At 39.7% G+C, this 19,206-nt stretch overlaps 1 protein-coding gene and 1 non-coding gene across 3 annotated transcripts in view; one reads left to right on the forward strand and one right to left on the reverse strand.

The window, feature by feature from the left end:
• The window catches only part of ADGRG7 (adhesion G protein-coupled receptor G7), a 91,686-nt gene that overhangs the window by 29,717 nt on the left and 42,763 nt on the right, over positions 1 to 19,206 (forward strand). For both annotated transcript variants that reach the window (XM_088839522.1, XM_055418169.2), the window contains exons 2-4: positions 11,881 to 11,994; positions 13,048 to 13,152; positions 16,725 to 16,837. In XM_088839522.1, the coding sequence (XP_088695648.1) occupies positions 11,881 to 11,994; positions 13,048 to 13,152; positions 16,725 to 16,837 (332 nt within the window). The remainder of the gene's footprint in view (positions 1 to 11,880; positions 11,995 to 13,047; positions 13,153 to 16,724; positions 16,838 to 19,206) is intronic.
• Positions 8,306 to 8,378, reverse strand: TRNAG-UCC (transfer RNA glycine (anticodon UCC)). The gene has a single exon. It is a non-coding gene; the product is annotated as a tRNA-Gly (tRNA).

Here is a 19,206-nt window from a genome sequence, read left to right on the forward strand (position 1 = left end):
CCTTGCTGCTCTTAATATTTGTTCTTTGTGTTTGATCTTTGTTAATTTGATTAATATGTGTCTTGGAGTATTTCGCCTTGGGTTTATCCTGTTGGGGACTCTCTGGGTTTCTTGGACTTGGGTGATTATTTCTTTCCCTATTTTAGGGAAGTTTTCAACTATTATCTCCTCAAGTATTCTCTCATGGTCTTTCTTTTTGTCTTCTTCTTCTGGGACTCCTATGATTCGAATGTTGGAGCGTTTAACATTGTCCCAGAGGTCTCTAATATTGTTCTCATTTTCTTTTAATTTGTTTTTCTTTTTTCCTCTCTGTTTCATTTATTTCTACAATTCTATCTTCTAGCTCGCTTATCCTGTCTTCTGCCTCTGTTATTCTACTGTTTGTTCCCTCCAGAGTGTTTCTGATCTCATCTATTGCATTATTCATTGTATACTGACTCTTTTTTATTTCCTCTAAGTCCTTATTAAACCTTTCTTCCATTTTCTCAATCCTTTTCTCCAGGTTATTTATCTGTAACTCCATTTTGCTTTCAAGATTTTGAATCATTTTCACCATCAAAATTCAAAATTCTTTATCAGGTAGATTCCCTATCTCTTCCTCTTTTGTTTGTGTTGGTGGGCATTTATCTTGTTCCTTTACTTGCTGGGTATTTCTCTGCCTCTTCATCTTGCTTATAATGCTTTGCTTGGGGTGGCCTTTCCCTCTTCTGGCCGTTTGTGGAGATCTCTTTATTATGTAGTTTCCTCTCTGTGTGTGGGGTTGGACAGGTGACTTGTCAAAGTTCCCTGGTTATCGAAGCTTGTGTCGGTGTTCTGGTGGGTGCAGCTGGATTTGTTCTCTCTGGAGTGCAATGAAGTGTCCAGTAATGAGTTATGAGATGTCAGTGGGTTTGGAGTGACTTTGGGCAGCCTGTATATTGAAGCTCAGGGCTAGTTTCCTGTGTTACTGGAGAATTTGCGTGGTATGTCTTGCTCTGGAACTTGTTGACCCTTGGGTGGTGCTTGGTTTTAGTGTAGGTATGGAGACGTTTGATGAGCTCCTATCGATTAATGTTCCCTGGAGTCAGGAGTTCTCTGGTGTTCTCAGGATTCGGCCTTAAGCCTCTTGCCTCTGGTTTTTGGTCTTATTCTTGGAGTAGCCTCTAGACGTCTCTATCTGTCATTTCCAAGGTGGTTCCCTCTGTTTTAGCTTCTGTTTGCTGGTCTCTTCAGTGTCTAATTTCCGCCCTGATACTAGGGGGTGGGTGGACACTTTTTAAGGCTCAGTTGTTCAGTCCTGTTCTGGGAAGGGAGGAACGCTGCAGATGAATATCTCTGGCGTCTGTGGGGAGTGCTCGCAGCGTCTCGGCCACACTGGGTTTGCCCCCGCTCACAGCACGTATGCTGTCCCAGACTATACTGCACAGGCTCTAGGTTGCTCTGCCGGGAACTGTCTGAGGCCGGCGCTGGGTTGTATGCACTTCCCAGGTCTGAGCGGCTCAAGTTCAGGTTCTCAGGTACTCCACAAAGGCGCAGACTTGGTTGGGCCTGCGTTTTGTTCCTTCCCTGGTCCGAGCAGCTCAGGGGACCAGGTGTTTGGCGAGCGCGGTCTCTGCCACTTATTGCCTCCCCAGTCCCCGCCACTCAGTTTTCTGGGTGTACAACCGGCGCACCTTCTCAGGGGGATATCGACCGGCCCGAGCCCAAGAATTCCTGAATAGCAACAAGCCTGTCTGCAGTTTGTATCAGATGCCTTTCTGGGGCCACGGTTGCCCCCTCCGGCTCTGGCTGCGCTCCCTGCCTGTCTCGGCAGGGGATGGGGGATGGGCCAGCCGCAGCCGGCTCACTCTGCTCAGTCCTTTATTCTATGAGCGGGGCTGGCTCAGTCGTAGGTTAGAGCTTTCCGCCTTTTCATGGGGAAGCTATCCCACAGTCTGCTTTGCTCTCCCCAGTTCTCTCAAATTGTTCTCGCGGCATTCAAGCCCAGTCCTCTCTCTAAGCAGTTCAGCCGGCTCCTCCCTGCCCAGCCCCCGCTTGCTAACGGCCTATGCAGGCGTCTGCGCTGCTTCTCCGCTGGGAGTTACCGTTTGGCCGGTAATCTGTGGGTTTTTAAAAAATCTTAAAAAAAAAAAGAGGGTTATGTGGCCCTCTGAGCTTCCAAGGCTCGCCACAGATTCGCCAGTGAGAGTGTTTCCTGGTGTTTGGAAAGTTCTCTCTTTTCAAAGCCTCCCTTCCCGGGACGGAGCTCCGTCCTTACTTCTTTTGTCTCGCTTTTTATCTTTTATGTTTTTTCCTACCTCCTTTCGCAGACAATGGGCTGCTTTTCTGGGTGCCTGACGTCCTCTGCCAGCATTCAGAAGTTGTTTTGTGGACTTTACTCCGCGTTCAAATGTTCTTTTGATGAATTTGTGGGGGAGAGAGTGGTCTCGCCGTCCTATTCCTCCGCCATCTTGTTCCTTCTTCCCTTTTACTTTTGTATAAATGGTAGGTAGGTCTTCATTGTACCTTGTCCCAGACCTCGCATAGGGTTGTGTTGCTGGAGAAAATACAAATTAGTACCACCCCTGTGGCGAGATGGTAATAACTGTCAAGATGCGAATGTGTACTCTTTGGTTCAGAAATTTCATGTCTGGAAATTTATTCTACGAATGGGTTTGTACAACGCGCAAAGTACAATGCGTAGAATGTAATTTTGAAGCAACAACTGAAAATAGCAAAAGTGTCATCGACAAGGGGTTAAGTAAGTTGGGCACAATCAGATAATGGAATATAATGCAGCTATAAAGGAAGATGTGGAAGTTCTCTGAACCACATGAAAAGATTTTTGACATTCATTAAGTGTAAGAACAAGTTACAGAAAACGGGGGGAAAAATAAGACTATAGATTTATATTTGCTTATCCTTGTGAATAGAAAGATTGGAAAAAATGAGTAGAAATTATTACTCGTGTATATTTTCTTCCAGTCTGTAGCTTCTATTTTTATTATCTTAATGGTGTGTTTTGATGAGCAGTATTTTAAGTACAGTTTACCAATATGTTTTTTCTTTTATGTTTAGTGCTTTTTATGTCCTCTTTAAATAAAAATCTTTGACCTAAGGTTGTAAAGATATTCATCTCCTGTTTTCTCAGTGAAGCCTTGTAGTTTTAGCTTTTGTGTCTCAGGTCCATCTCATATTGTGATTTTTAAAAAATATTAATTTTTATTTATTTTCAGATGTGCTGAATCTTCATTGCTATTCGGGCTTTTCTCTAGTTGCAGTGAGCTGGGCTGCTCTCTAGTTGTGGTGCGTGGGCTTCACATTGCGGTAGCTTCTCTCGTTGTAGAGCACAGGATCTAGAGCTCACAGGCTGCATTTGTTGTGGCTCCCTGGCTCTAGAAAACAAACTCGGTAGCTGTGGTATATGGGCTTAGTTGCTCTGCAGCATGTGGGATCTTCCTGGATCAGGGATGGAACTTGTGTCTCCCGCATTGACAGGCGAATTGTTTACCACCAAGCCACCAGGGAAGCCCTGACATTGCATTTTGAGCATGGTATATTATCCAGTTAGTCTAGCACTATTTGTTGAAACATTTTTCCGTTTCCAACCGAATTGCCTTGGAATCTTTTCAAAGAATCAATATATATTTTATCTATTTCTAAACTGTTTATTCTATTTCAGTGGTGTGTTTGGCTGTTTTTATGATGATCTGATAATGTTATGATTGTTACAGCTGTATCAATCAGTTCATTTCAGTCGCTCAGTCGTGTCCGACTCTTTGCGACCCCATGAATCACAGCACACCAGGCCTCCCTGTACGTCACCAACTCCCGGAGTTCACTCAAACTCATGTCCATTGAGTCGATGATGCCATCCAGTCATCTCATTCTCTGTCATCCCCTTCTCCTCCTGCCCCCAATCCCTCCCAGCATCAGAGTTTTTTCCAATAAGTCAACTCTTCGCATGGGGTGGCCAAAGTATTGGAGTTTCAGATTTAGCATCAGTCCTTCAAATGAACACCCAGGACTGATATCCTTTGGAATGGACTGGTTGGATCTCCTCGAAGTCCAAGGGACTCTCAAGAGTCTTCTCCAGCACCACAGTGAAAAAGCATCAATTCTTCAGCGATCAGCTTTCTTCACAGCCCAACTCTCACATCCATACATGACCACGGGAAAAACAATAGCCTTGACTAGATGGACCTTTGTTGGCAAAGTAATGTCTCTGCTTTTTAATATGCTATCTAGGTTGGTCATAACTTTCCTTCCAAGGAGTAAGCGTCTTTTAATTTCATGGCTGCAATCACCATCTGTAGTGATTTTGGACCCCAGAAAAATAAAGTCTGACACTGTTTCCACTGTTTCCCCATCTATTTTCCATGAAGTGATGGGACCAGATGCCATGATCTTTGTTTTCTGAATGTTGAGCTTCAAGCCAACTTTTTCACTCTCGTCTTTCACTTTCATCAAGAGGCTTTTGAGTTCCTCTTCACTTTCTGCCATAAGGGTGGTGTCATCTGCATATCTGAGGTTATTGATATTTCTCCTGGCAATCTTGATTCCAGCTTGTGCTTCTTCCAGCCCAGCATTTCTCATGATGTACTCTGCATATAAGTTAAATAAGCAGGGTGACAATATACAGCCTTGATGTACTCCTTTTTCTATTTGGAACCAGTCTGTTGTTCCATATCCAGTTCTGACTGTTGCTTCCTGACCTGCATACAGGTTTCTCAAGAGGCAGGTCAGGTGGTCTGGGATTCCCATCTCTTTCAGAATGTTCCACAGTTTATTGTGATCCACTTAAAGGCTTTGGCATAGTCAATAAAGCAGAAATAGATGTTTTTCTGGAACTCTCTTGCTTTTTCCATGATCCAGCAGATGTTGGCAATTTGATCTCTGGTGCCTCTGCCCTTTCTAAAACCAGCTTGAACATCTGGCAGTTCACGGTTCAGGTATTGCTGAAGCATGGCTTTGAGAATTTTGAGCATGACTTTACTAGCATGTGAGATGAGTGCAATTGTGCGGTAGTTTGAGCATCCTTTGGCTTTGCCTTTCTTAGGGATTGGAATGAAAACTGACCTTTTCCAGTCCTGTGGCCATTGCTGAGTTTTCCAAATTTGCTGCATATTGAGTGCAGCACTTTCACAGCATCATCTTTCAGGATTTGAAATAGTTCAGCTTGCTTATAGTTTCCTTTGCTGTGCAGAAGTTTTTATTAGGTCCCATTTGTTTATTTTTGCTTTTATTTCCAATATTCTGGGAGGTGGGTCATGAAGGATCCTGCTGTGATTTATGTCAGAGATTGTTTTGCCTATGTTCTCCTCTAGGAGTTTTATAGTTTCTGGTCTTACATTTAGATCTTTAATCCATTTTGAGTTTATTTTTGTGTACGGTGTTAGGCAGTGTTCTAGTTTCATTTTTTACAAGTGGTTGACCAGTTTTCCCAGCACCACTTCTTAAAGAGATTGTCTTTTCTCCATTGAATAGTCTTGCCTCCCTTGTCAAAGATAAGGTGTCCATCCGTTCCGTTCCGTTCCGTTCCGTTCCGTCGCTCAGTCATGTCCGACTCTATGCGACCCCGTGGACTGTAGCCTACCAGGCTTCTCCGTCCATGGGATTCTCCAGGTAAGAATACTGGAGTGGGTTACCATTTCCTTCTCCAGGGGATCTTCCTTACCCAGGGATCGAACCTGGGTCTCCCACATTGGAGGCAGACGCTTTAACCTCTGAGCCACCAGGGAAGCCCTAAGGTGTCCATAGGTGCATGGAATTATCTCTGGGCTTTCTATTTTGTTCCATTGATCTATATTTCTGTCTTTATGCCAGTACCATACTGTCTTGATGACTGTGGCTTTGTAGTAGAGCCCGAAGTCCGGCAGGTTGATTCCCCCAGTTCCATTCTTCTTTCTCAAGATTGCTTTGGCTATGCGAGGTTTTTTGTATTTCCATACAAATTGTGAAATTATTTGTTCTAGCTCTGTGAAAAACACCGTTGGTAGCTTGAGAGGGATTGCATTGAACTTATAAATTACTTTGGGTAATATATTCATTTTCACAATATTTATTCTTCCAATCCACAAACACGGTATATTTCTCCATCTATTAGTGTCCTCTCTGATTTCTTTCACCAGTGTCCTATAGTTATCTATATATAGGTCTTTTGTTTCTTTAGGTAGATATATTCCTAAGTATTTTATTCTTTTCATTGCAATGGTGAATGGAATTGTTTCCTTAATTTCTTTTTCTATTTTCTCATTATTAGTGTATAGGAATGCAAGGGATTGCTGTATGTTGATTTTATACCCTGAAACTTTACTATATTCATTGATTAGCTCTAGTAATTTTCTGGTAGAGTCTTTAAGGTTTTCTGTGTAGAGGATCATGTCATCTGCAAACAGTGAGAGTTTTACTTCTTCTTTTCCAATTTGGATTCCTTTTATGTCTTTTTCTGCTCTGATTGCTGTGGCCAAATCTTCCAAAACTATGTTGAATAGTAGTGGTGAGAGTGGGCACCCTTGCCTTATTCCTGACTTTAGGGGAAACCCTTTCAATTTTTCACCATTGAGGATAATGTTTGATGTGGGTTTGTCATATATAGCTTTTATGATGTTGAGGAATGTTCCTTCTATTCCCACCCTCTGGAGGGTTTTGATCATAAATGGATGTTGAATTTTGTCGAAGGCTTTCTCTGCATCTATTGAGATAATCATATGGCTTTTATTTTTCAATTTGGTAATGTGGTGTATTACATTGATTGATTTGTGGATATTGAAGAATCCTTGCATCTCTGGGATAAAGCCCACTTGGTCATGATGCCAGGTGAAAAGACAGCCTTCGGATGGGAGAAAATAATAGCAAATGAAGCAACAGACAAAGAGTTAATCTCCAAAATATACAAGCAGCTCCTTTAGCTCAATTCCAGAAAAATAAATGACCCAATCAAAAAATGGGCCAAAGAACTAAACACACATTTCTCCAAAGAAGACATACAGATGGCTAACAAACACATGAAAAGGTGCTCAACATCACTCATAATCAGAGAAATGCAAATCAAAACCACAATGAGGTACCATTTCACGCCAGTCAGAATGGCTGCTATCCAAAAGTCTACAAGCAATAAATGCTGGAAAGGGTGTGGAGAAAAGGGAACTCTCTTACACTGTTGGTGAGAATGAAAACTAGTACAGCCACTATGGAGAACAGTGTGGAGATTCCTCAAAAAACTGGAAATAGAACTGCCATACGACCCAGCAATCACAATCCTGGGCATACACACTGAGGAAACCAGAATTGAAAGAGACATATGTACTCCAATGTTCATTGCAGCACTGTTTATAATAGCCAGGACATGCAAGCAGCCTAGATGTCCATTTACAGATGAATGGATAAGAAAGCTTTGGTACATATACACAATGGAGTATTACTCAGCAATTAAAAAGAATACATTTGAATCAGTTCTAATGAGGTGGATGAAACTGGAGCCTATTACACAGAGTGAAGTAAGCCAGAAAGAAAAACACCAATACAGTGTACTAATGCATATATATGGAATTTAGAAAGATGATAACAATAACCCTGTATATGAGACAGCAAAAGAGACATAGATGTATAGAACAGTCTTTTGGACTCTGTCAGAGAGGGCGAGGGTGGGATGATTTGGGAGAATGGCATTGAAACATGTACATTATCATATGTGAAACGAATCGCCAGTCCAAGTTCAATGCATGATACAGGATGCTCAGGGCTGGTGTACTGGGATGAACCAGAGGGATGGGATAGGGAGGGAGGTGGGAGGGGGGTTCAAGATGGGGAACATATGTCCACCTGAGGCAGATTCATGTCAATGTATGGCAAAACCAATACAATAATGTAATTAGCCTCCAATTAAAATAAATAAATTAAAAAAAAGAAATAGCTCAGCTGGAATTCTATCCCCTCCACTAGCTTTGTTTGTAGTGATGTTTTCTAAGGCCCACTTGACTTCACATTCCAGGATGTCTGGCTCTAGGTGTATAGTAAGTCTATACTTACTATATGTCTAGCTGTATAGTAAGTCATAAAATTAGTAATGTCAGTGATCCAACTCTTTATTTTTGTTATTTTAATGTTTTTTGGAGTTTAGTTGATTTACAGCGTTGTGTTAGTTTAAGATATACAGCCAAGTGAATCAGTTACATACAAATATCCACCATTTCTTTTAAAGATTTTTTTCCCATATAGGCCATTACAGAGTTTTGAGTTCATTTCCCTGTTTATTTTGGTTTTTCCAGGTCTTTTACATTTCCATAATATTAAAAACATTTTATTTGACTGCACTGTATCTTAGTTGCTACATGTGGGATCTAAGTTCCCTGACCAGGGATTGAACCCAGGCCCCCTGCATTGGAAGTGCAGTGTCTTAACTACTGGACCACCAGGGAAGCCCTCCATAACATCTTGAGATCAGTTTGTCAATTTCTACAAAAAAGTTCTTTTGTTTTAGACTTTGGCTTTATCAATTTGAGGACAATAGACTCTTGAACAACTGTGAGTATTTCATACATACATGGTATATATTTCCACTTATTTAGATATTTTTAAAATACAGTTTATTCATTTGTTTCTTGGCTTTTCTGGGTCTTTGTTGCTGCATGAGCAACACTCGCGTTGCACTCTATTTGCAGTGAGCTGGGGCTACTCTCTAGCTGTGATGCATGGGCTTCTCATTGTGGTGGCTTCTCTTGCTGCTGAGCATGGACTCTAGAGTGTGGGCTCAGTAGTTGTGGCCCACTGGCTTAGTTGTTCCATAGCATGTGGGATTTTCCCAGACCAGGGGTGGAACCCATGTCTCCTACATTGGCAGATGGATTCTTTACTATTAAGCCACCAGGGAGGTCCCTTATTAGACCCTTTAAAATTTCTTTCAGTAATGATGTCTTGCACACATTTTGTTAAATTTATTTCCAAAAATTTTATGAGTTTTAAGCTAATTTGAATGAAAATGATTTAATAATTTTATTTTCCAATTATTTAATGCTAGTATGTGGAAATAAATATAACTTCATTTATTGTTTATCATGAAACCTTGCTGTTTACTTATTATTCTAGTAGTGTTTTTTTTTTTTTTTGAGAAACCTTAGGATTTTCTATGTATTTGATGATGCAACAGAAGATAGTTCTACTTCTCCCTTTCTTTATGGTTTTTAATTTTTTTTCATACTCATATTACTGGTCAGCCTCTTCAGCACAATGTTGAATAAAAGTGGTTATAGCAGTTATATTAAACTATTTTCTGTCAATCTTAAGGTTGAAAGTATTCAGTGTGCCTGCATGCTCAGTTGTGTTATGTTATGACCCTAAGGACTGTAGCCCTCCTGGCTCTTCTGTCCAGGGAATTTTCCAGGCAAGAATACTGGAGTGGATTGTTATTTCCTACTCCTGGAAAGGGATCTTCCTGACCCAAGAATCAAATCCTCATCTCCTGCATTGCCAGGCAGATTCTTTACCATTGGTCAACCCAGAAAGTCCAAAAAGCATCTAATATTACACTATTAAGTATGATGTTAGAGGTAGGTTCTTCATAGATGATTTTTTATCAATTTGAAGAAGTTCCCTTTTATTCCTTATTTGCTGAGAGTTTAAAAAAATATGTCAGGTGTTTTTTGCCACCTTTATTGAAATGATTTTTGGATTTATGATTATTGAAATTGACTATATGGTCTTCCCCCTCTGTTCTATCACATAGTGAATTAAATAATTGATTTTCTACTGTTAAACCAACTTTGCACTCCTGGTATAAATCTCACTTTGTCATGATGGATTGTCACTTTTATATACTGCTGGATTTGATTTGCTACTATTTCAAAAAGGTGTTGGCATCTGTATAAATGAAGTTTATTGGTCTGTAATTTTTTTTCCTTATGATGTTTTTGTCAGATTTTGGTATCAGGGTTATCCTGGCTTTATAACATAATTTGGGACGTTTCTCCCTTTCTCAGTTTTCCAAAAGAATTTATATAAGATGGATATTATTTCTACCCTAACTCAGCAGTAAAACTGTCTGGACTGGTAGTTGGTTGCTTTCAGGATTTTCTCCTTATTTTTGAGTTTTAGCAGTTTTACCATGATGTGTCTAAATGTGGTTTCCCCTGTGTTTATTTTGCTTGTGGCTTTACTGAATTTCTTGGATCAAGTTTAAGAAGTTTTGACCATTATTCCTTTAGATATTTATCTGCTCTATTCCTTCTCATCTCCCTTTCTGGGACTCTATTTGCTTATAGGTTGCTGCTGCTGCTAAGTCACTTCAGTCATGTCCGACTCTGTGTGACCCCATAGACGGAAGCCCACTAGGCTCCCCCGTCCCTGGGATTCTCCAGGCAAGAACACTGGAGTGGGTTGCCATTTCCTTCTCCAACGTGTGAAAGTGAAAAGTGAAAGTGAAGTCGCTCAGTCGTGTCCGACCCTTAGCGACCCCATGGACTACAGCCTACCAGGCTCCTCCATCCATGGGATTTTCTAGGCAATAGTACTGGAGTGGCTTGCCATTGCCTTCTCCGTGCTTATAGGTTAGACTTCTTGATATTTTCCCACATGTCCTAGAAACTCTGTTTATTTTTTAAAATATATGTTTTCTTCAGATTTGAGGGGAATTTATAGCCAGACTTTGTGTCTCCCTTCTATATAGCTCCTTCCTTTCTGGGCTATCTCCCTTCAATTTCCAGTTGTGTGGTAACCCCAGATTTTCATACTTTCACCCATTAAGATTGTAGCTGTCTGCTGGTGTTTTCAGCCACTCCTGCTATACAGACTGGGTAGTGCCCTTAGCAGGGGAACTCTATAAACTTGTGATAGACTTCAGTTTCTCTGTTTTTTATTTCTGTCCAATGTCCTCAATTAGTTATTTTAAAATTTTTGTCCAGAGTTTTAAACTGTCACCTGTAGAAGGATTAATATGGTACCATCTACTCCATCATTATTGGACCAGAACTCTGCCTCCTGTATTCCTAAGCCTGGTTAATTTGTTCACCATCCACCCTGTCTTTTGGTTTAGAGTCCCAGTGTCCCCAACTCAAAATAAACAGTCACTAGATCCAAATCCTGAGTGCTAGATCCGAATCTCAGGAGTGCTCCTGAGTTGATTGATCCCTAACTTCTTCAGAGCCACTGTTTTAGATCAAGTTCTCATTTAGCTGGTCTCCTCTGCCTCCCAGCCTCAGTCACTTCCCATACAGCTTGAGGTGTCTTCCTAAAAAGCATTCCTTATGATGTTACTCCCTTGTTTTAAGACACCCCCCCCCACCCCTGTTCCCAGGATCCTGCAGGATTGAATGTTTTCGGCTTGGTCTATAAAGCTGCTCACAGTTCCACTTATGTTCTGCTGTTGATCCACAAAGAACCAATGCTCCTGATGTGTTAGGCTTTTCTCTGTACTTGGACACATCAGAACTTTCCATGTTTTTGAATTTTTTGCTCTTTGTATCCTGCCTACATTTTATCTGACTTTTCTAGATTTAGTCTTAAAACCTGATGCTAGCATCCCCTCTTCTCTGGAATATTTACCAGTCTTTCCTGGATGGTCTGCCTCTGTCTTCATCTCTCTTCTGAGTTCTTATAGTACTTGTAAATCTGCACTGACATGGTTCGACTACATCTTTCTAATCTATTGACGTAACCTCCTGTTTCCTTCAGTAGATTCAAATCTCCTTGGACAGGGTGTTATACCTTTGAAATGTTTTTTTTTTTTTTTGGTATCCATAACATCTAGTAAGCATTGTACATCCTGTGTAAATTCTCTGTATTTTTTTGATCTTATTACAAAGAATATTTTTCAGCAATGGTCTTCAAAAACAGTGATTTTACATATAGAAATCAAAGGCCACAGACCCCAAAAAGGAAACTAATCAGCCAGTTCATATACTATTCTGTTATTTATTGTTTCTTTAGGAACAGTTACCCCTACATCAAGCACCCCTATAGAGTTCTGCAAGAATAGTGGAACCTGGCAAAATGGCAGATGCATTTGTCCAGAAGAGTGGAAAGGACTGAGATGTACAATCAGTAAGTTACTTGGGATAATACTAGGGTGTGAGATTTAGGTGACTCTTCTGTTTCTAAGGACAGCAGCAAAGCCTCTGGAAGCTCCTGTTAATTGCTGTAGTAACAATGGGCATAATAATCACGAATTTAAGATGTGTTTATTAGCTGAAGAGTAAAAACTGAGTTTTCTTGTGCTATTTACCTGTATGTTCAGTACACTGCCTTTCTTTTCCAACTGTCAAGTTTCTCTGTGAAACTAACGGTTGCTTTTCTTTCTGACTACAGTGTCTATTATAGGGCAATGGGTAATATGGTTTCCCTAGGTCCTTTCAAATGGTAATATGCCATGTTACACCATTTCAAATATCATAATTCTAACATATTTAACTTTTCTGAAGTCAAGATGCATCTACTTGTCCAAATATCTACTTAGGTGAAGTTTTTGTTTTTTCTACCTTTCTCTTGGAGGGATATTATTAAATCAGTGGCTTGACTTCACTCAATGGTATCTCAGAATCAAAGTTAAAAGCACTTCTTGATCTGCAGTGTGCTTCCCAACACTCTACGCACTTCATGGTGCCTGCTTAGGATTCAAAGCCTTAGAAACTCACTCCTATAACTGCCAACATTCTGAGCAGGCAGGATACCCCCACAGAAACCTATGCCTTTGGCTGTTTGCTTTAACCTCCACCCTCGATCCCTTTGCCACTGTAGGCTCTGTATCTTTGATTTTCAAGATTCCAACTAATGTAATACACTATCCTTTCTGATATGTTGGTGATCACATCCTACCTATACTGAGTTGTATATTGTGTACATTTTAACTGAACCTGTTATATAATGTACTAGTTACTGTCATGGTATCAACTTAAGTAGATAAGAAAATATGTAGTTGCTGGGTGGTCAGTGAGGCCTATAAGCTTCTGTTTCCCTTCAAATTACACTCTAAGGGTTTTGACCTTTGGCTTTAATCTGGTTTGAAATTCAGAAAGAAAAATGATGAAAATTAATAATGAAAAATTTTTGATAATGATGAGTTTATGATTGAAAAATATTTTTTTCTTTCCATTACAGTTAATTTCTGTGAAAACAGTACCTATGGGAGTTTTACTTTTAACAGAATTCCCGTGGGAAGATATGGATCTTCCTTGCAAGCATGTGACAAGAACACTCTAAATGGTATGTGCTTTCCCAAACATCTCTGTCTAGGCATATGAATTGCTATGCGGGATCATACCTATCATCTCTCCAACTAGTTTTAGATCCCTGAAAGAGGCATCAGGAAAGATTTTGTTGAAGGAATTGGCTCCCTTTCATGATGCCAGTGTTCAGAGTTTTGGGTGTTAACTCACATAATTCCGATTTTCCTAACAACTAAAATACAGACCAGTAGTAAATTCCTTTTAATTCTTCTTCAATTGATTTATTCTTGAGGCCCCCTCCATCTCCTGGAGTTTGACTAAGTTGAGATCTGTTCTCTCAGTTACATAATTTATCTCAATTTTAAAGATTAGCTAGACTGTGGATTTATACCATATCTACTTTGAGACTTCTTCTTTCTAGGTAGAAATTCAGTTGAGTCCAGTTAGTAGTCCTTCACCTGTTTGAACATTTTAGGTTTTCATCTTGGAACGTTCTCTAGCTTCAGCATACCTTTCCTGAAGTGTGACAGTGTTTTTTGCACAAAGGCTTTCCAAGAATAAAGGAGCAAATGATATTTTCTATTTCTAATATGCTTTCTGATGATATCCAGGATTTTGATGACATATGTGATTTTAATGCCAGATTGGGTAATATCGTCTAAGAGTAGCCCTTTAAATTCATAGACTCCTTTCCTGAGAGAAAATGAGAGAGAGCCCATTGTGCCACCTGATTTCCCTAAATGTTTTGACAGTTCTTAGTTTGCATTGATTTTCATCTGCAGTCCTCCTGCCCCTCATACCTTCCTGGGGGTCATCATTCACTTCCTGCAGAACCGGATATCTCAGTGACTAACTCTAGCTTGTTTATGCAAGTGTTTGCTTGAACTTCTGCCAATAATGAACCTGAGAAAATTTTCATATCTTATTTACATGTTTATTTCTATATGTGACAAGTACTCTTTGAAGCACTAAATAAATTACATGTGCTGCTCCTTCTGATGCCTTTCTTTGCTTTATTCTAAGAGATTATTGAGACCAGCATTCCATTTGCTGAATCTAAATTGCCTCTACCCACATATATCACACTTACTCAAGTATTCATCATTCTGTTTTTTACATAGTTCCTTCTAGCTTCTTGATAAGAGCTCAGGGGTAAAAGAAGAGCTTCAACTATATTGGTACTTACTTCCAATGATATGTCAATAGCATACTGTCTTAATTTTTATGTTTTTTATGTCTTAAATATTTCATTATAATTTACAAAAGAGATGTGGCTACAAAAAATAACTGTGCTATTGAACTGGGAAGAGTAAAAATATCAGTTATATGCCAATCAAGGGATATCACTATTGCTTGAAATATATTACATTTCTGGAACAAGAGAATCACCACCTTTCACTTGGTTATGTATTTTTCTTTTCTTAGTAAGTAGTATGAAAATGTTTGGTACACTTATCTTTGAATTTCAGATTGAGCCCATAAAATAATTTAAATATATAGATTTCTAGGAAGGGAGGTTCAAGAAGGAGGAGACATATGTATACCTATGGTTGATTCAAGTTGATGTCTGGCAGAAACCGACGAAATATTGCAAAGCAATTATCCTTCAGTTAAAAATAAATAAAGTTTTAAAAATGATATAGATGTCAACAATTAGTAAATTTGCTTTTAGTATTATATTAATAATTACTTATAATCTATTTGGCTTTATATAGCAAATAACCAAAATACTCTTAATGATTTTGAGAGGATAGGTTCATACTTGTAAGTAATATAGAGGAAAAGATGCATTTGAACTACAGCCACATAAAAAGTAACATCCTACATAAATGTTTAAAATTTTCATCATGCCATAGAGTAGAAGTGGAGTGATCATATGAGTGAATTTAACCTTCCGCTTTAAGTGTTGTAGGAGCAACCTCTAGTTTTTGTGTCTACTTGTTGCCTCTTAGGCAGCTACCCAAAGCTGTCCTGAGAAGAGTTCACCTACTGATCAGCTGTCCCACTAATGACAACTGGTAGTGATTTTATCTATTGACAGCCTCTTAAGTACTAGCCAGCGGAGGGCATTGAGATGCCGAGGCTTAGGTGATAATCCTAGGAAATAAACCTGATGATTTATTGAGAGCCAGTAACATAATCTGTAGATGCTGCAAAAACTGTAGAACTCTTTGCCTTTCACGTGTTACCCAGATTTGGGTAAAGAAGGAAAGATCACTATAGAATTCAGTATCTATACAGTCCATGGAATTCTCCAGGCCAGAATACTATAGTGGGTATCCTTTTCCTTCTCCAGGGGATCTTCCTACCCAGGGATCAAACCCAGGTCTCTCACATTGCAGGCGGATTCTTTGCCAGCTGAACCACAAGGGAAGCCCAACAATACTGGAGTGGGTAGCCTGTCCCTTCTCCAGTGGGTCTTCCCAGCCCAGGAATCGAACCAGGGTCTCCTGCATTGCAGGCGGATTCATTACCAACTGAGCTATCAGGGAAGCCCATATGATTCAATCTCTAGGAGGAATTTTTCACATTGTTTCTGGTCTCTCAAACTAGTATTCTCTGTCAGATCCAATTCGATGCCCCTATGTCCCTTGTTTTTGGAAGGCAAACCTTCCTTGCAGAATTCAAAGGAAGAAAATAGTTGACTGTTCTTTTGAATTCCAGATTTAAAAATCTAGACAAGTGGTATCTGCCTGAACTATTCATGCAGTGACTGATTCACTTTTCCCCTGCTGTATATCAAACTATCCCAAACTTACTGGCTGACAACAATAAGGATATAAGCTCCTCATAGTCCTGTGGGTTGACTGCAGCAGCTGGATTGTGCTGGAAGGTTTAAGATGATCTTACTCACATGAGGCTTTGGTGCTGCCTGTTGGCTGGAGGTCTTTAGGTCTCTTCCACATGGCCTTTCACCCTCCAGTAGATTAGACCTGCTTCCTTATGTGATGGTCTCAGGACAGCGTTTCAGGAGGGCGAAGACCTAAAGTTCAAGTCTTCCTGATGATCTAGGTTTTGGAAATCAAACAATGTTATTTCTACCACATTTTGTCGGTCAAAGCAAGATTCAGGAAATGGAGGAACAGACTTCACTTCTTGATGGGAGGAGTAGTAAAATCATATTGCAAAGGGGTTATGTGTACTGGAGCAGGTGGTTGCTTCCATTTTTCCAAGTATTCTTCATTTCTTCTTTTCTTTAAAATTGAAATATAGTTGATTAATAGTATTGTGTTACTTTCAGATGGCTCAGATGGTAAAGAATCTGTCTGCAATGAGGGAAAACTAGGTTCAATCCCTGGGTTGGGAAGATCCCCTGGAGGAGGGCATGGCAACCCACTCTAGTATTCTTGCCTGCAGAATGCCCATGGACAGAGGAGCCTTGCGTGCTGCAGACCATGGGGTCGCAAAGAGTCAGACATGACTGAGCGACTAAGAATATATGTGCGTGCATTCTTTGTTTCTTTTCCTTTGTAGGTTATTACAAGACATTGAATATGGTTTCCAGTGCTAAACAATAAACCTGTGTTTTTTAAAATCTATTTTACATATATATGCTTGTTAATCCCATAATCATAATTTATCCCTCCCTGCTGCTTCTTTTTATTAAAGCGGGCAATCCATTGGCAATTCGGCAGTGCAGTCTTAATGAAAATGGAGAGATAACATTACAAAATGTGACAATAGGAAATTGTAATCAAAATCTGGAAACCCTGGAAAAGCAGGTAGGCTATATGTTCCATGAGATGGGCAATGGGAAAAAAGTTCAGACTGTACACACTTTCTGTTCTTCAGATACTTGATGCCAAACCAATGCTTTCAAAACTCTCAGGCTAGAAATAGAAGACCAGTAACTAAAACCATCCTTATATTTTAAAGTTGATATCCATTTGTGAAAACGGACAGTTTTTTTGGCAGAGGTCAGCAAATGATAATTTATAGCATATTTTATTTTTTAGAACTATTTCAGTATTTTAAACAGCTGCATTTTACATTCAATATATATTATAAAGAAAATGAAAATGTGTCTTTTCTCACTTTAGTTTTGGCATTGTACATTTTAAAATAAAATTTTATTTTTTAGCACCAAAAGCATCTTGTATTGGGGTATAGCCAACTAACAATGTTCTGGTAGCTTCAGGTCAACTGTGAAGGGATTCAGCCATTCATATACATGTATTCGTTCTCCCACAAACCCTGTTACCATCCAGGCTGGCACATAACATTGAGCAGAGTTCCATGTGCTATACAATAGGTCCTTGTTGATTATCCATTTTAAATATAGCAGTGTGTACATGACATTCCCTAAGACCTTAACCATTTTTTAAATGGCCTCATATGTTTGACCACTGAAGTTTTGACTGAAAATCGATACCTAACATTTGATACCAAAAGGAAGGTATTTTATGGTCTCTTGGATTAGAGTAAAGAGAAACAAACTATGATCAAAACCCCTTTGAAACAGGAAGTTCAGAACCTGATGCTGGTCTCAGGGCTGTATTCATGAGCAGGTGAAGTGGGAAATGTAATTAACTATTCTTTAATGCAAATTAGATTATTTTGACTAAGGAAATACTCAAATGCAAATGCAAGAAATTGTTAATACCTGGGATCAAGCAAGGGGAGGAAGAAGAAATTTATTTGTATGTGTTTCTCTTGGCATTAGGCATATTACATGTGTTATTTAGTCCTTACATAACCTGTAGCTCAAACGGTAAAGAACCTGCTTGCAATGCAGGAGACCAGGGTTCAATCCCTGGTTGGGAAGCTCCTCTGGAGAAGGGAATGGCAATCCACTCCAGTATTCTTGCCTGGAGAATTCCATGGACAGAGATGCCTGGTGGGCTGCAGTCCATGAGGTCGCAAAGAGTCGGACATGACTGAGTGACTAACACACACACAACCTCTGTGAGTTATATTTTCATTCTCATATTATAGATTATTCTAGCTAATCACACTTACATGTTATTGAGTACTAACTGCAGGCTAAATACTGTGCTGAACATTTTATATGTGTTATTTTAATTTTAAAAGTGACTATATAGATCAGCATTGATATATTCATTCTATAGATGAGGAAACTGTCTCTGAGAGTGTCCTATTTTGCTCAGTGAACCACAGTCAAAAAGTGAAGGAGTCGGTCTTTAAAGTCCACACTGTACCACACTGGCTCCATAATCTCAATTGGGCAAGGGAGTGGGTGAGGATGAAGGTAGAGTGTGAAGATGGCTGCCAATCACATAGGTTGTGTGGCTCAGGCAGTAAGGAATCTGCCTGCAATGCAAAAGACCCGGGTTCGATTCCTGGGTTGGGAAGATCCCCTGGAGAAGGGAATGGCAACCCACTCCAGTATTCTTGCCTGGAGAATCCCATGGACAGAACAACCTGGTGAGCTACAGTCCATGGGGTCACACAGAGTCAGACATGACTGAGTGACTAACACTTGCACTTTCACACAGATTAGGGGAAAGGCTTCATGTTCTGTAGTCTGATAAGCCAGTTTTTGATCATCATTTCTGTCCTTTATAAGCTGCATGAACTTTGGGTGAGCTCCATAACCTCTCCAAACCTTTAATCAGGAATGAGGGTGCTCGACTCACAATATTGTTTTGCATGTTAAGTGTGATAACACCTATAAAACATCTAGTTAAATGCCTAACACATAGCAGAGACCTGGCCATTGAATGAGAACCTTTTTTCTACTGATTAGACATTGTTTCTGACTCTTTCATGAGTAAACAGTCTGTGACCTTGGTTTGATTTTTGCAACGATGCTGCCATCTAGTGAAAACTAAGCCACACAGACACGTATTAACACTTGGTTCCACTAAAGATAATATGGATTAATATGTTTAGCCTCACAACCTAGAGCCTGGAGGTTCACTGGTACCTGGAGAGGTTTCCTAACTTCCCTAACTCTATGTGCTGCAAAGCCAGCTTAAAAAATTTCCAGCGCATTGCAGGCTATAATTTTGTAAAATACTAATGAATTACTAGGAAAGTAAAACAAAAAAGGCTTATAGGATAAAAATCCATTTTACAAATTATTAGATTCAACAGCATAGAATTGTTATGTTTCTGACCACTTTCAGTT

The sequence above is a fragment of the Moschus berezovskii genome, chromosome 1, assembly GCF_049115385.1.
Source record: "Moschus berezovskii isolate FMDL1 chromosome 1, NW_MosBer_1.0, whole genome shotgun sequence".
Lineage (NCBI taxonomy): Eukaryota > Metazoa > Chordata > Mammalia > Artiodactyla > Moschidae > Moschus > Moschus berezovskii.